This window comes from Triturus cristatus, chromosome 2_1, assembly GCF_964204655.1.
Source record: "Triturus cristatus chromosome 2_1, aTriCri1.1, whole genome shotgun sequence".
In the NCBI taxonomy this organism is placed as follows: Eukaryota; Metazoa; Chordata; class Amphibia; order Caudata; family Salamandridae; genus Triturus; species Triturus cristatus.
In genome coordinates this window covers 122,577,096-122,593,437 of record NC_140581.1, presented here as the reverse complement: position 1 = coordinate 122,593,437, position 16,342 = coordinate 122,577,096, and the positions used below count along the sequence as shown (strand labels likewise).

General features: G+C 46.5%; 1 protein-coding gene across 3 annotated transcripts in view; it reads left to right on the top strand.

The window, feature by feature from the left end:
• The window catches only part of UBAP1 (ubiquitin associated protein 1), a 209,586-nt gene that overhangs the window by 147,066 nt on the left and 46,178 nt on the right, over nucleotides 1-16,342 (top strand). For all 3 annotated transcript variants that reach the window (XM_085628752.1, XM_085628734.1, XM_085628743.1), the window contains exon 4: nucleotides 4,103-5,014. In XM_085628752.1, coding sequence (XP_085484878.1) covers nucleotides 4,103-5,014 — 912 coding nt within the window. The remainder of the gene's footprint in view (nucleotides 1-4,102; nucleotides 5,015-16,342) is intronic.

Genomic DNA, 16,342 nt, shown 5'->3' with positions numbered 1-16,342 from the left:
CTTCTCCCTTGTGCACATCTATCCCTGTTAATCTCTGTTGCCAGACTGCTGATCCCAGCTCCCCTTCGTCTTGTGTTCATCCATGTGCTTTTCCCCTTTGTTTTACCCCACTTACTCCTTCTGTGTTGGTTCTCTCTCAACCCCCATTTATTTTTTTTGCTCCAGCCCTCATGTTGCTTTCATATCACGTCCAGCACTCCACACTTTGTTGCAACTGTGTGCCCTTCCCTGTTGAGTTTCTTATCACTCCCTAGCATTCTTTTTGGTCCTTCGGCTCTCCCTGCTCTCCTTTTTAAAACAAAACAAAAGTAGCCACTCTGTACAACATTGTGGACTCTGTGCTACATAGGTAAAAACCATTGGCGAAGCCAATAGATCACAAATACAAGACCTATTGGCTTTGCCAGTGCTTTTTTACTGTATCTTTGTGCAGCTGTCTTGGTTCCAGTTACCAGAATGATATTCTCTGTAGTTTTTTGCATTTATATGTGGCAGACCTAGTCACATTAGCAACAAAGTGCTTAACGTGTAATGGCAAAATGCAGTAAATATGTGAATCTAAATATACATACTACTGATAATATCAGGGAGGTGGGGAGTGTGATTATTTCAGTTTTGTTTGAATAGGTAGGTCTTAAGGTTTCTCTTGAAACATCAAGTGTTTCAGGATGGTTGTTCAGGTGTCTTGGAGCCAGACTTCAGAAAACTTGATTTTCTATTCTATATTTTCCTACTCACATTGAGAACAAAGTGCTTCACAAGTAACAGCAAAATGCAGTAAATATGTGGATCTAAATATATGGACTAAAAATGATAACATCACGGAGGTGGGGTGAGGGATTCCTTCAGTTTGGTTTGAATAGGTGACTCTTAAGGTTTCTCTTTAAGCTTCAAGAATAGCAGGTTGTTCTGCAGTCTTGGAGCCTGACTTCAAAGGCTTATTTTACAATGTTTTATTTCTTACTCTATATATTCCATCCATTCTTTGCTTCTGGAAATTATTTTCCTTCGAGTGCCAATAATTAGAACAGAGATAAACAAACTTAGACAGTGTACCCTACAAGGACCTAGCACATGACCCGCTTGCCCTAATTGCTATACATATATTGGGAGTCCCCAAAGCTGTGTGTGCACACTGTTAACGCACCCACTGTCACGGTGCAATCCAATACAGGAATTTAACAATTTCTAACCATAGCAAAGGTACAACACTAACAGAAAAAACAAACAGGCCCACATCAAATTATTAGATCTGTGTCCACATATGTTTTCTTCAAGTTCTTCATTTATTCAGAAAGTGTTAAACCGTCAGGTTGAAAAAGAACAGCTGACATGTTTTGCCCATACAGATAGACTTCTTCAGGGCATCAAAGAGGCACTCCTGAGAAATAGAGCATCAGGGTGTCCGTGGTAGGCAAGAGCTTTGTGGAGGATGACAATTCTCATTCGCTATGGTTATTAAGAAGTCCAAGTGAGCTTCACTTAAAATAAATTTGCCAGAAACAGGGTAGATCCAGCGAATAGAATTCAAGCAATCTTACCACGATAAGGCGGACCGTGTATAAGGGGCAATCACCAGATCCCACAGTAAGTAGACAAGAGGTTTTCAAACTTTTTGTAGCCAAGACCCCTTGTCAAAGGTTTTTAGGCATAAGGAGCCCCTTCTGATAAAACTTTTCTAGAACCTTGTACTCCTCACCATCGATAACTATCTACAATCATTACCGCCCCAGATTCCCACAGCAAATAATTTTTACAATGGGGAAATAATATTACTGTATTTAGCAAACCAAAGGTCCGTGAGCGTGGGAGTGTAGTCAAAGGTGTAACTAAATACAAAGGGCTTTGTTTATGAGGAATTGGCGTAGGGCAGTGCTGTAATCTTAATGGGCTGCCCTATGCCAATGTGAAAGGGCTGGAATGCACTGTATTTTTGAAATACAGCGCATTCCTGTCCGTTTTCCTTGCGTAGGCGCTGCATAGCAGCAACATAGGCAACATTGTTTTTGTACAGGAAGGGGCACCTTCCTTCACATAAACAATCCAAGAGGTGTTTTCCTCTTCCTATTTGAGCTGCAGAATGCAGCGCACATGGAAAGAGAAACGAGTGAGGGGAAATTAAAGAATCTTCTGGGGAGGCTTCTGTTTTTGGAGCTACCCTAGGTTTACTTGATTTTGTAAATATGGGGCTGCATCAAAATCCATGTGTTGCGTGGGAACCCCACTCAAAGCCCATGGAACACCTCCTTGACGCAGAGTAAGGCAACGCAATGACTTGCGCTGCTATATCTTTCTCCATATCTATGAGGCCATGCAAAGCTACGCAGGGTGACTTTGCACCATCTCACAGGGATGGTTGAGATGCTTCCTCTGGCGATGCAAGTCTCTCGGAAATAAGCCCCAAAATATTCTGTATGTTTTTTTGGTCTTTCACCATCAATAATGGGCAGAGTAGTGAATTTTTTTTTTTTAAAGTTGGTACTTAGTGGGAAATGCACTGAAGGACATTATGAAACTTTTATTAGTTAATGCACTGCAGAGGTCTATGTGTAACCAGAGAGCCACAGAATTAAATCTTGATTGGTGCAGTGGAGAATAGTGAGGTGTATTTTAACTGCTACGAGGTCACAGCCTATGAAAGAAAGCACTGTGAATATGGAAGTCATTATTTTATACTTGCATTACACACAGTTTAAGATCGAGTGCTGCAAAACGTGCAAACAGTTTTACAATAAAATAGTGCTTACAAAATGTAGATGGTAGTGATACCAGAGCATAAGTAATGCAATTTATTTTTACATAACTGCCCCTTCAACACCTCTTTAGGAGTACAAAGGGCTGTATAAATGCAGTTAAAATTAAAAGCAAGCACTTCACAGCACAGTTAACTCTTTGCACTGCCACTCAAAAAAACAAATCTTTGTCATCACAAAGCTGGGTGTGATTTGAACAATTAAAGCCAGAACTGGCTTCGAAGCACCCATTACACTTGCAGAATAACTGATTCAGGCAAGCAGGTACTCTGGCATGCAGGCTTTTCCAGCACTAGAGTCAGTTGATAAAGCATCAGCTGATTAGGATCTAAATTAACTGTCCCAGGACAGCTTTCTTTTTCCAAACCGAAAGCAAATGTTTTTGATTACAGTCACAAGTGAAGCTGGGTAGTGTGCGACCCCCCCCCCCACCCTTCTCAGGACTCCAGGGCCCCCCCCGGGGGTCGCTCCCCACAGATTGAAGACCTATGAAGTAAACACACGTGAAAGAGTGTTTGAATTATGTAGGCCAGTTTTAAATACATTTTATCACCAAGTTGGAGCTAGTGGAGTTCTTTCAATTTCAACTAGTCTGGCTGCAGTAGTAGGATATGTCTGACGGGTTCAATGCTATTTTGGCATTGACCTGCGAGTAGGACATTGACCACTATATAAGAAAACAAAAGCCTGAAAGTCCTAAAGTCTTTGGGTAAGGTGGAAGGTTTCAATTTCATGAGAAGGTTGAGGTGGAATGAGGTAGTTTTAACTAATTTGAAGATGTGGGGATTTGGGTAGATGTTTTGGTTAACCATGATTCTGGGGGGTTGTGCTGCTGGGACCAAAATCAGTGTAATACCTCGGTTGGAGAGAATTGGTAGTCCATTATAAAATGGTAAACGACCAGTAGAGTAGAAAAAGAGAAATTTGGTTATAAAGGCTTTATCTTGAGTGAGAACACATTATTCGAGCTGGAGAGATTTTCTCTGAATAGTTTTAGGGTAGTGATGTTGGACAGGCTTGATATTTTAAGGTAACGTGGTGTTACTGGTGTATTGGGAAAATGTTATCCCTTGAGCTAGAAACAATGACAAGGATGTAAAGGGTGAATAAAATCCAAGAGGTGTGCCAATGTTTAAAGTATGGGTACAATTCTATGATTCATAATATAGTTTGTTTTCATATGGGGACATAGAAGTCCGAGCAAGTGTCTCATCTGAATTTACAGTATAATCTAGTATTTCACTGCGTTCTTTGACTAGCTTGATAATCAATTTGACTAAATGTATGCTGTAGTGAATACATTTTGGACACTATATGCTGATTATAATTCTTTGTTCTTTTTTGTGCAGTATGATTTCTCCCTTGAAAAAAAAACAATTCAGTGGGCTGAGGAAATTAAACAAATCAAAGAGGCTCAGAAAGAAGCACAGCTGAAGTTAGAAGCATCTATTGCACATGCTAATGCTGACACGCACTGCTTCACGGAGGAGCATGGATTTTCTGACTCAACGGGACAGATGCCCCCTCCCATCAACCCTGTTCATGCAAATGTGCAACACAATAATATTCTGACCCCAACCCCTGCTCACAGTGCCATAAAACAGAAGGTTTTGAGTCCACCTGATATCACCTCTGGCTTCAATCCAGCAGACTTCGAGTGCGAGGAAGACCCATTTGATAACCTGGAATTAAAAACCATTAACGAGAAGGAGGAACTAAAGAGCATTTTGGATATTCATGTTAGACCGATTCCAAGCTCTGAATTAGACCACAATCAATCACAGGCGGTTCCCGAAACTGGATTGGTCTCTGAAATGAAGGAAGAGGAAGATTTGACAACTGGTGAAAGACCTTCCTTGGACTTCAAGCACCTACACAAGCCGAATGGCTTTGTCACTTTACCACAGTTTGAAAATTGTGATAAGATGCCTGTGTCTTCCAAATTGTCCCTTTCGCCAATTACCATGGTTAGCAATATTAAATCGCTTTCCTTTCCAAAGTTGGACTCCGATGAGGGAGAACAGAAAACATCAAAACTCACAAGCACTTTCCATAGCACTAACTGTCTGCCCAACGGCACTTTTTTGGGCTCTTTAAAAAGCTGCTCCCAGAACAGTATTAATGAACTAAATGAGCATCATATGCTAGGCATTTCCACTCTACGTTTAGATGGTGTAATAGCAACAACTGCATTGTCCTCTAGGATGCCTGTTGCATCGTCAGATGAGATTTCATTTTCGTCTCAAAATGCAGGCGCAAAGGTAAGGTTTATGTTAGAACTGTTAAAGGCCCATTAGTAAAATATTGCAACTATACGTTACAAATCAAACTGTTAGCTTTTCTCTCCATAGGTTTAGCTAATGTGTGAAATGTTCTGGATATTGGTTAGTATGAGCATCTTCTGTGCAATATTTTCCAGCATTCCACATTTGATTCGTCTTGCATTAGCTTTCATACACTTATTGGGCTATGTGTATTTCAGTTTTTGTTCTTTAGAAAGTGTTGCAAGTGCCAAAATCAGTTCTATAAATTAAATCAAATGTATGGAATGGCCGTTATCAAGATTGTTAATCACGAATTACCAAATCTTTGTTAATTTGATACTTAATTAGTAGACCAAGTAGCATGTCGAAGTGGATGCTGGGTGAGTGCAACCCTCCCAGTGAATCCAAACCCTGAAGCAAGTATTTTCTACAATGTGGATATTTATGATGGTGAACCCTATATAGGCAGGTATGCAAGATATTTGTTGTTCAGAGTTGCTGCTGGGTAATTGACACTTAGCGTACACCTATGATGTCCAGTAAATGTAGATCCTCCAACCATGACTTCATCAAATCCATGAGTGTGATTTTTAACAACACCCTTCGACTCATGTTTGTAACCATTGAAGGAAGTTGCAATGTGAACTGAAATTTGCCACTTGGGGTGAATGTTTGCATGCACCAATTCTTAGTTTTCAGGTGTAGTGTTCTTTGCATTTGTTTGACAGTATCCCATAACCAAGGCATTTAAAAGAAAATCTTTTTATGTAAAACACAAACAAGGTTTAAAAAAAAAAAAAAAATCTTTTGCACAGAATCCTGACTTTACTCTCGGCCTCGACCCCTGGGAATTCCACCACTGTACGACAGATGCCTGCCGCTCCATAGGCCATTTCTTTGACCTCTCGGGACTGCGTCCTTTTTTTGTGTTCCGTACCGATCATGGGATCCCCAAAACGGAACGCTATCGATACTAACAGATTAAACATTGGTTGGTACACAGGGATGTAGGGAGGGTGCGGAGAGACTTCTCATTCAGTTTGAGAAGTGGTTACTAACACGACACAGCGATGCACGACTGACCTCGGACATTTACTTGATGCACCTCAGACACTGGCAACTGTTGTGGGAAGGGAAGCTGAGCAGGGCACTCACACAGAAGGAATGGAAGGATATTTATTACCGGGCCCACCGCACAGCACGCAATGTCGCCTCTGTCGAAACTCCCACTAAATTGGCCACCTATTGGTATTTAACCCCGGTGATGCTTCACAGGGTTAATACTTCACGTAGCCCACTGTGCTGGCGAGCCTGCGGTTACTGGGTACCCTCACCCACCTGCTATGGAAATGCCCCTCTCTTGGGACATACTGGCAACAAATCCTAGACGACGTAGACTCTCGCTTTGATACCCAGATTCCTAGATTTCCGGTCTATGTCCTTCTGGGCCTTCCCAACACCATCACCTTCCCTCTTAGGTCCAGGAGGGGTAAAGAGATGACATTGGCCTTAGGCGCAACGGTCAAAAATGTCCTGACGCACTGGGGTACCAAGACAGTCCCTACACGACTAGGCTGGCTTCATAGGCTATGCACCATTTTGGGCATGGAGAAGATTTCTCTTTCCTTGACTAATCCGTGGGCTTCTTTTCATGATTTGTGGGCGCCTACTGACATCCGAATTTACGGAGTTCACCTGCCCCAAATACCTCAGACTTTTGAGACTCGCAAATCCTCCTACACCGTCTGCCCACACCACGTTCACCACTTAGTATGCTTTGGGAGTTTCCCCTCTGGAGTGCCGTGCATTTCCTTATCTTATTTGGGTGTAATTCTTTTCGGGGAGGAGGAATGGGGAGAGCGGGGGGTTGTTTTCTTCTTTCTTATCTGTTTATGCCTGTCGAATGCAGCAGCGAATTGCCGGGTTTCATCCCGATGACTGCTGAGCACAATGGCTCATCCGTTTCTTCTTTTTGCAAAATCAATAAAAGAAATGTAAACAAACATTTTTTTTTTTTTGTTAAACAACCATTACAAATAAATTCAGCAGGTATAACACTGTTACAGACTGTAATAACTCGCACTTTCCCCTCCTACCCCTACATCCCCAAAACAAACGTCACAGGTAGAATCTTTGTCACTATACTGTTGGTCATATATACAGAGATGGCCCCTATGTGTGTTCCAATTTGCCCTCGTTTTCTCCCAATTCCTGGGGCATCCTCGGCTCATAAACCACCCATTCTGCCAACATACACCGATCCAAATCATGTTTACATGCTTCTATGTCTGGCGGTTGAGTGATCCCCCCCAGGCTTTAGCATTGTTTCTCTTGGCTACCACTAGGCCCGTTGTCATCCAGATTCTAGTTGCCCTTGAGGTATCAGTCTCGCCCAAAACATTCAGAATACACTATCTGAAAGAGACAGTTAGTTATAAATTCCTCACCTTTGAATTACCCCCAGGCACCAGACTGGATCCGGAGAATCTTTTCTTAGCAGTACCCCTGTGAATCAGTAGGTGGCGTCGGTCGTGGTCGCAGTGCCTACTTCGACTCCTGGTGCGTGAGGGATATACCATTGTCAGACCAGCTTCAAACCCTGCGAGGGCTTTACACAAACTGATGTCTGTGACGGACCCGCACCTTGTGTGTCTTTGGTGTCTGGACCGTGACCCGAAGTCATGCTCTGACTGCAGGGCCATGAATCCAAAGTCTGCGGGAGCTTTTGAAGGCCCGACAGTCTGTTCTGCGTCGCTCCCGGTCTCTCTGTTGAGGGGAAGGTTTCGAGACAGTTTGCGGAGTCACCACACCTCGTCCAATTCTCCAAAGTCCTCGGGTAAGTCAAAGCACAAGAAGAAGGCGAAGAAGCACTGGTGCTCTTCACCTTCTCCCCGTCAGTCAGCTAACGCGATGCAGGATCTGGACATGTCGCTCTAGGGCTCAGTCTTCGATGCCTCCTTCAAGGATGAATCCTCACCTCCCTCCGTTTCTGGGCTTGATGGTATAGTGTACCCCTCTCCCTAAAGGTATCTAGCACGTCAGATCTATTTCCCTGTTCGTTATCCAGAGTGTGTAAGCTACCCTCATATGTTTCCAATTCTCAATGGAGTTCTTTCTGCGCCCCTATCGATTGTCCCAGGCATTGCCCCCTCATCACCACTTGAAATGCTTCCCACTCTACCAGTGCTGTTCGTGTATTATTGCAAAGTAAGTCTCTATGGCTGCGCCTATAGTTTCTTTGAAGCAGGTATCTTGTAGCACCAATGAGTTTAGCTGCCACAGCGGAGTCGGTGGGCATTTCCTCAGAGGTTAAACGGTCAGTAGGAGGGAGCTGTGATCTGAGAATGTATGCCCCAGTTATTCCGTGTGGGTAACAGAGCAGCCCAGGCTAGATGTACACAAAAATAGGTCCAGCCTGGTGTGTAGTTGGTGCAGAGGGGAGTAATATGAGTAGTCTTGGTCCCCTACATGTTGCATCCTCCAAATGTCCTCCAGCCCCAGTGTCCCCTCCAATGCCGGAATCCTACTGTTGTGCGGTGAGCTTGGGTGCCTGGTAATGGAGGGTATGAGCTATCCAGGGTAATGTCAGTAACGCAAGTAAAGTCGCCCCCCAGCAGTATGTTCGGAGTTAGCACCTCCGCCATAGAGGCTGAAAGGTTCTGAAGAAATAACACTTAATCTTGATTAGGGGCATATATACTACCTAACGTGATGTTGTGTCAGAGGAGCCTACCTTTCAACAGTATATATCTTCCTTCTTTGTCTGTTAGTGTTTGCAGGAGTTCAAATGGTACACCAACCGTTACCCAGATCGTTGCACCTCTAGCATATGCAGAGGAGGTTGCGAGTATTTGCCCTCTGCATCTCTTGCGTAGCTTCTCCACTTCGTAACGAATGAGGTGCGCTTCCTGTAGGAGTGCAATGTGCACCCTTCTCCTGCACAAGTGTCTATGCACATTGTGGCTTTTAGCAGTTGAGTCCATTCCCCTGATGTTACATGTCAATACTTTGTGTATACCCTCACAAACCAAAACTTCCTCTTTCCCAAAGCAGCCGGGCATCAACCAGCCGTACAAATTACAAGCAAACCATCTTGGTCGTCTGGTGAACTCTTCTAAAGCTAGATGAAGCCTTCCAAGGGAGATAGGCTGCGGCATATGTGCAAACGCAAATACTCTTGTGCTCAGTGCAACTCGCGCCAGCCCATTTGACAAATGTCTCCAGCCTGTCTAATTATAATCATAGCAGGGCGTATTGCAGTGTCCCAGTATATAACTCCCCTCAAAAAAGGGCTTAGTTCGAACAGAGGTTGCCAGCTATTCTTGGGGTGACAATCTGCATTGTAACACTATCGACTCACAAGCTATCTGAGTCCGAGTCTATAGTCCCTTTAGTCCATCCAGAGCCAGATTCTTAGACCGGATCAGTGGGCTTCATGATTTCAGCTACAGTCTGCAGGGCAGCAGCTATCTCCTTCTCTGTCTGAGATGGGCTAGATCTTTTAGACCGTTTGTTTTGACCTGGTCCGCGCCCTCTTTCCTGACTTTATTGCTCCGCGTGGGTTCTCAGTACTGGCAGTCTTGGGTGCATCCCCGGATTTGTATGATTCGATCCATTCTCAGGCCACCTCTGGGTCTTAACAAAAATGTGTCTTCCCGTCAAGCATTATGCAGAGCCTGGCAGGGAACATCAAGGAGTACTGTAAGTTCTCGTCATGAAGTGCCCTCTTGACCTCTAGATATGACACACGTCTTATTTGTACTTCAGCCGTATAGTCAGGAAAGATTAAGACCTTGCTATTTCCCACCGTGAACGGGCCGTCAGTTCGTGCTTTCTGCAGAAGGACATCTGTCTATAATGGAGTTTTGCTACCACTGGGTGCAGCGGGCGACCCGGGGCCGGGAGCCGAGCGGGGACCCTGTGTACCCTCTTGAAAGTGTAAAATGTTCGGGGGCCCTACAGTGCCATTACCTTACTGAGCCAGGGTACTACATGTTGTTGTTTTCCGTTCACTCCGGTAGTCCAACTATTCTTATGTAATTTCTCCTATATCGCCCTTCTGCCTCCACAGCCTTGCGCTCCAGTGCGCAGACCCACTCCGTGAGTTCAATGACCTGGCGAGTCAAATCCTTCTGTGTGGTGTGAAGTTCCGTGATTGAGACCTCTACAGTCTTCACCCTTTCTGCCAGCTTATGGTGTTCAGTTCTGAGCAGGTCCAGCCCCACCTACACATTACTGATATCCTGGTGCATAGTTGCTTTGGTGTCTGCAATTGCTTCCAGGATTTTGGTTAATTGTTGTTGCACTGGGTCCATTGGGGACTACGGGAGGTCCATGGGTTTCTTCTCGCTTGTCCGAGGTGGCACCTGTCTCCTCCGCTATGGCTTTACCCATTTTCCTCTGAGCACAGGGTTTCAAGGGACCAGGCTGGGCTGTCTGGGATGATACCAGTCTGTTTTTCAGCAGGAATATTATATACTCAAAAAGGTTGGAGGTGAAATGCAATATGCAATCGTCGGTGAGGATTTACGTGGGCAGACTTCAGATTACCACTGTGGTTCATGTCTGCCTCTCTAAGCCTGGACTCGTCACAAATGGGGACGGTGGGCCGCCTCCCAGGCTTTTTTGCGGCACTGAACGGGTGTGGACCTCACCTTCCTGTAATGGAACTCGCCAGGGTTTTTAAACTGTTGCGTTTTCTGACTCCCTGCTGAGCGTGGCTGGGCCCCTAGTCTTCCACCCAGGCCGCTATGATCCTGCCCCTCTGATAGAGTATCTTTACAAGAGCCCACAAACTGCAAACAGGCCTCTGATGCGAGCACCACACATTCGCCACGGCCAGGAATTAGCAGGCTTCAGTAGGTGCCTCCACTATCCAGGGACCTTCACCCGGTCGCTGCAGGCATTGTGAGTCACTTCGGGGGCCCAGGTGGGGCCCCCAGGACAATCAATCAGGTGTTAAGCGCGACTACTCACCAAAGGTCAAACACAGATCTGAGTCTTTGTCAGTGAAATTGCTCTCCCACCCTCGCAGCTCCACCATCGAGTGAGGCCTCCCCCAGCCCTGCACTCTCTAGTGTGGGTGTTCGAGGCCCTCCTCCACCCGCAGGTTCGCCTGTGCCTCATCCCTAGTGGTCCAGTGGACCTCTGTCACCCTTTATTTGCTCTGCTTTCTGCTCCGTTTTTCACTCGTTTTCACCCTCTTTCATCAATCTATTTCTCTGCACTTTTTCTGCTTTCTGCACTTTCCTGTGTTTCTGCTTGCTTCTCTGTTTTACCCTTTACTGCTCCTTTCCTGTCCGTTTTACCCCCCCGCTGCTGCTGCTCCCGCGCCCCCTCCCCCCTGCACAACCAGCACAACCAATAAAGATCCCTTCCTTCTCCCAGCTGTCCAGCCCTCCCCGATCACTGATTTTGTTTGTCATTGAAATTGCTCTCCTACCTTCGCAGCTCCACCGGAGTGGTCTCACCAGGATTTTAACCTGTGACAAAAAGGTCAAAGACAGATCTGAATCTTTGGCAGTGAAATTGCTCTCCCACCTTCGCAGCTCTACCATTGAGTGAGGCCTCGCCCAGGCCTTGCACTCTCTATTGTGGGTGTTCGAGGCCCTCCTCCACCCGCAGGTTCCCCTGCACCTCATCCCTGGTGGTCCAGTGGACCTCTGTCACCCTTTATTTGCTCTGCTTTCTGCTCCGTTTTTCACTCGTTTTCACCCTCTTTCCTCAAACTAGTTCACTGCACTTTTTCTGCTTTATGCACTTTCCTGTGTTTCTGCTTGCTTCTCTGTTCTACCCTTTACTCCTCCTTTCCCGCCCATTTCCCCCACCGCTGCTGCCCCCGCGCCACCCCAGCACGACCAGCGCGGCCAATCCAACTCCCCTCCCCCTCCCAGCTGTCTGGCTCTCCCCAGCCCCTACTTAATGGCGGCCGCTGTCCAGCTGCGCAGCTGGCGTGCGGCTGCCGTGCCGAAGGCAAGCCCGTCTGCGCCCGACCGCGACCAGCGCCAGGAACCCTGAACCTCCGCCCCGCCAACGATCTGACCCAGCAACACTACACGCACTCAACCCAGGCCGCAACAACTGCAAGCTAGCATCACCAGCCGACAACCACGGACCCTTCAGCTGTCACCGATGCCGGCACACCTGCAGCACCGCCAAGAACACGGATCCAGCACAACCCACCCACAAGAACACAACCGAACCGAAGACCCTGCAATGCATCCTCCTCAATGTCCGATCCCCCCCAAAAACACCCACCACCAACTCATGAGAGAAACAAGGAAAAAAGCGGTTGAAGACGGAATCTCCACCCATGCGCACAACAGCAAAGAACTCTTCAACATCATCAAGGAGTTTGCCCAACCCACCAGCGAGTCCACTGACATCCCTCCCTCACATAATCTCTGCGACAAACTAGGCACCTTTTTCCACCATAAAATCATGAGCCTATATGACAACTTCGACGAAGACAACCAACGCGCTGAACCCTCACCAACCACCCCCGACACCCGGAAACCAGCGATTTGACAACTGGACAGCCCTCACCACCGAAGACACTGAAGACAATGAAGTCAATCCACTCAGGGGCCCCCACGGACCCATGCCCCCACTACATCTATAACCGAGCCGCCGACACCATCTCACCCATGCTCCGCCACACCATCAACCGCCGCCTGGCGACCGCCTCCTTCCCCGACGACTGGAAACACGCCAACGTCAACCCTCTCCTGAAGAAACCCTTGGCGGACCCCACCGACCTCAAACTACAGACCCATCTCCCTGCTCCCGTTCCCAGCGAAAGTCATCGAGAAAGCCATCAACAGCCAACTCCCCACATTCATCGAAGAACACAACATCCTCGGCTTCTCCCAATCTGGCTCCAGAAAAATCTGGAAACTGCCCTCCTCGCCGCAACAGATGACATCCGCACCCTACTGGACAAAAGGAGAAACAGTTGCCCTCATCCTCCTCGACCTCTCAGCGGCGTTCGACACGGTCTCTCATCGCACCCTAATACGTAGACTCCACAATGCAGGAATCCAGGACACGGCCCTCGACTGGATCTGCTCCTTCCTCTCCGGCAGAACACAGCGGGTCCGACTCCCCCACCCCCCCCCCCTTTCTTCTCAGACCCTACATCTACCATCTGTGGAGTCCCCCAGGGCTCCTCCCTCAGCCCGACGCTCTTCAACGTCTGCATGGCTCCACTCGCTACAGAACATCCAGAACGCCGCCGCAAGACTGATCCTCAACCTGACGAAACACTGCCACATCTCGCAGCACCTGCGCACACTCCACCGGCTCCCCGTCTATGTGAGAATCACCTTCAAGATACTCACCCACGCACACAAGGCCCTCCACGACACCAGACCAACATACCTGAACAGCCGACGCATATTCCACGCACCCCAAAGTACCCTACGATCAGCCCAGCTCTCCTACGCTGTGGTCCCCTGCACCAGAAAGACCAGATCGGGTGGCCGCTCCTTCTCCTCCCTTGCGGCCAAAGCCTGGTACGACCTTCCGCTCCACCTCGGATATACAACATCGCTCCCCATCTTCGCAAGAAACCTCAAAACCTGGCTCTTCAACAGACCACCTCCTTAATGGAACCTGCACCCCCCCATTCCCCCCCACCCCACCCCTAGCTCCTTGAGACCCTTACGGGTGAGTAGTCGCGCTCAATAAACGCCTGATTGATTGAGAACAGTGGATGTATTGGATGAATTAGTCCTCTGGATCACTAGACTCAACCGACAGGACTCCTCTGTACAACGTCTTTTCTGATCAGTTATTTTCCCTGCTTCCATTTAACTGCCTTGCTATTCTACTTTGTCATTAAAGGATATGTTAAGCAGAGCAGGATGATCTATCTAGCAAACATTGTCACTGTAAAAAGATACGCATAAAGGATAATACGGTGGTGTTGTACATGGAGTAAATGTGGATGCTATGCCATGTTGGAATGGAATAAGACTTTTTTGTTAGTACCTCGGAGAAGGACAGGTCATGCCTTGATTTGATGAAGATTTAATTAATGTATTGCACTGACGTTTATGGTCAGAATAACAACCTCTACATGCAAGAGTTTGTTTCATGGTAACAAACCGGATCGGTACCCAAGTCACGTTGGAAGTATGGGATAGAGCATTGAAGGCCTTTGGGTGGGCGCGCAAACCTAGTAAACAGACGCCTCTCTGGAATTGTCCCTGGTTAAAAGAAATCCATAAACTGAGGGGCTTCACGGGGTGGGACGCCATAGGCATATCGGTCATAGGGGATGTGGTAGCTAAAGGAAATCTTAAAAGTTTCTGCATGTTGCAGACAGAGTTCGGGTTACACACATCCCAGTCTTTTAAGTATCTGCAATTGCGGCATGCTTGGCAGGCGGAGAACGCACCATCTTCCTCGCTGCCAGAATATTCACCACTAGAGGGACGTCTGTTGCAGGAACACCTGCTTACTAAGGCAGTATCACTCGCATATACTGCACCTTGAATAATGCACCAGACAGGTTGGGTAGGCTGCGGGAGACCTGGGAAATGAACTTGGGAACACTCAAACATGGACTAGAAAGCAGCCTTGATGCATCATCGGGAGGTGGCAATCAAATCTCATCTCCGCCTAATCCAATATAATATACTACACAGAGTCTACTATGATAGGGCCCGACTACACCGAATGGGCCGCGCTAGCGAACCTAGCTGTCAGAGTTGCGGTCATGAGCAGGAAGATTTCTATCATATCCTGTGGGACTGCACCGAAATACAGACATACTTGGGGGTAAGGTGTTTGGGGAACAGAGCCAAGTTTTAGAAACTGCACTACCACTGGACCCCAAATTCACACTGCTGGGCATACGGGGGGACGTAGATTTGGGAGCCCGCAGCTAATTTTTGCCACGCTAGCCCTAGTGGTGGTGAAACTGGATGTAGCACGAACATGGGGAGCAGCACTGGCGCTCCAGCTCCGAGAGTGGAAGATGGAAATGGACATGTACATGGGAGCAGAAAGAGTCCCCTACAAGGCGAGAGGATGCCCGATAAAGTTCCGCAGGGTGTGGGGCAAATGGAGGACATATTATGGGTTCGACTGAGGGTTGGGTGATGGCTAGTAGGCCTTTTGGGAGTTCCTCCTTTCACTCCAACTATGAGCACTGGTTCTCTTGTTGCCTGACAGCCCTGAAGGGGACGACGCATGACATATTACTACAAAGTTTTGTGCTGGGGTGGGTCTTGGAGGTTCAAGTGGCCCTACGGGATACCAATGTGAGATTACTCTTGATACGGACGGTATATGAATGCCACTGTACCTGATTTTGTTATGCTTTCTATTGCTTCTTGTTTTTGCACAATAAAAATATATTTTAAAAAAAAAAGGAATACAAACTGGATCGTTAAGGTGCTTTTGGAATTGGTTTTCTTTTTGTCAGTTATCCTGTTCCTTTTGATATATGCTTAATGACCTTTGTGTTTTTTAATTTTTTTTAATTAAATACGTGTGGACCCAATTACAATAATATTTAACAATTCATACATATATACGGCGTATCTTATTTACAATTTCAAAATGCAAGACCTAAATAAATAGTACGTATAAAAAAAAAATTGGTATCCGTTAGAATGTTTGGCATCTCATAATCATACACACATAGGGACCGATAAAAGGCATAAAAGTGGACAATACTATACAGGGAAAGGTATATACATAGAATAATAAAATCGCAGCTCCTACCTTGGCCTGAGACCCTTTTACGGCTAATAATTCAGAAAGTATATCAGTCCAAACTAGATGCCTATCCCATTCCCTCTATCCTACTGGTGTCTGGGCGTTGAATGTTCTGTCTCCACCTAGCTAAGTGTGCCCAGATTGCCAGCCCCAGCTTTCTCATCTCTCTGCCCCGGCGTGAATAAAGTGCAGACTCCTGGTTATGAACCCCTAGGAGGCGTGCTAACCACATTTGGAAGGTGGGGGGATCCAAATCCTTTCACCTCGATGCTAAAAGTATCCTGAGGACCGCTACACAAATAAATAAGAAATATTCTTCCTCCGTATCTAGGCCCAAACTGTTGTTATGACCCAATATCATCAGGGTAGGGGATAGGTTAATCTTTTGCCCTAGCACCCCCTCCCAAAACCTTACCATCTCATTTTTAACTGATAGCAGCCTTTCATAATCATAAAACATGAGTCAGGGTAGCTGGTCCTTCCCCGCATCTTGGACACTTGTCATCCTCCTTTTTTTTTTTTTTTACCCCACTTAAAAAGTTTAGCGGGAGTAAAATAAACATTAAATAAAGTTTTATAATGTTGTGCCTCTAGGTT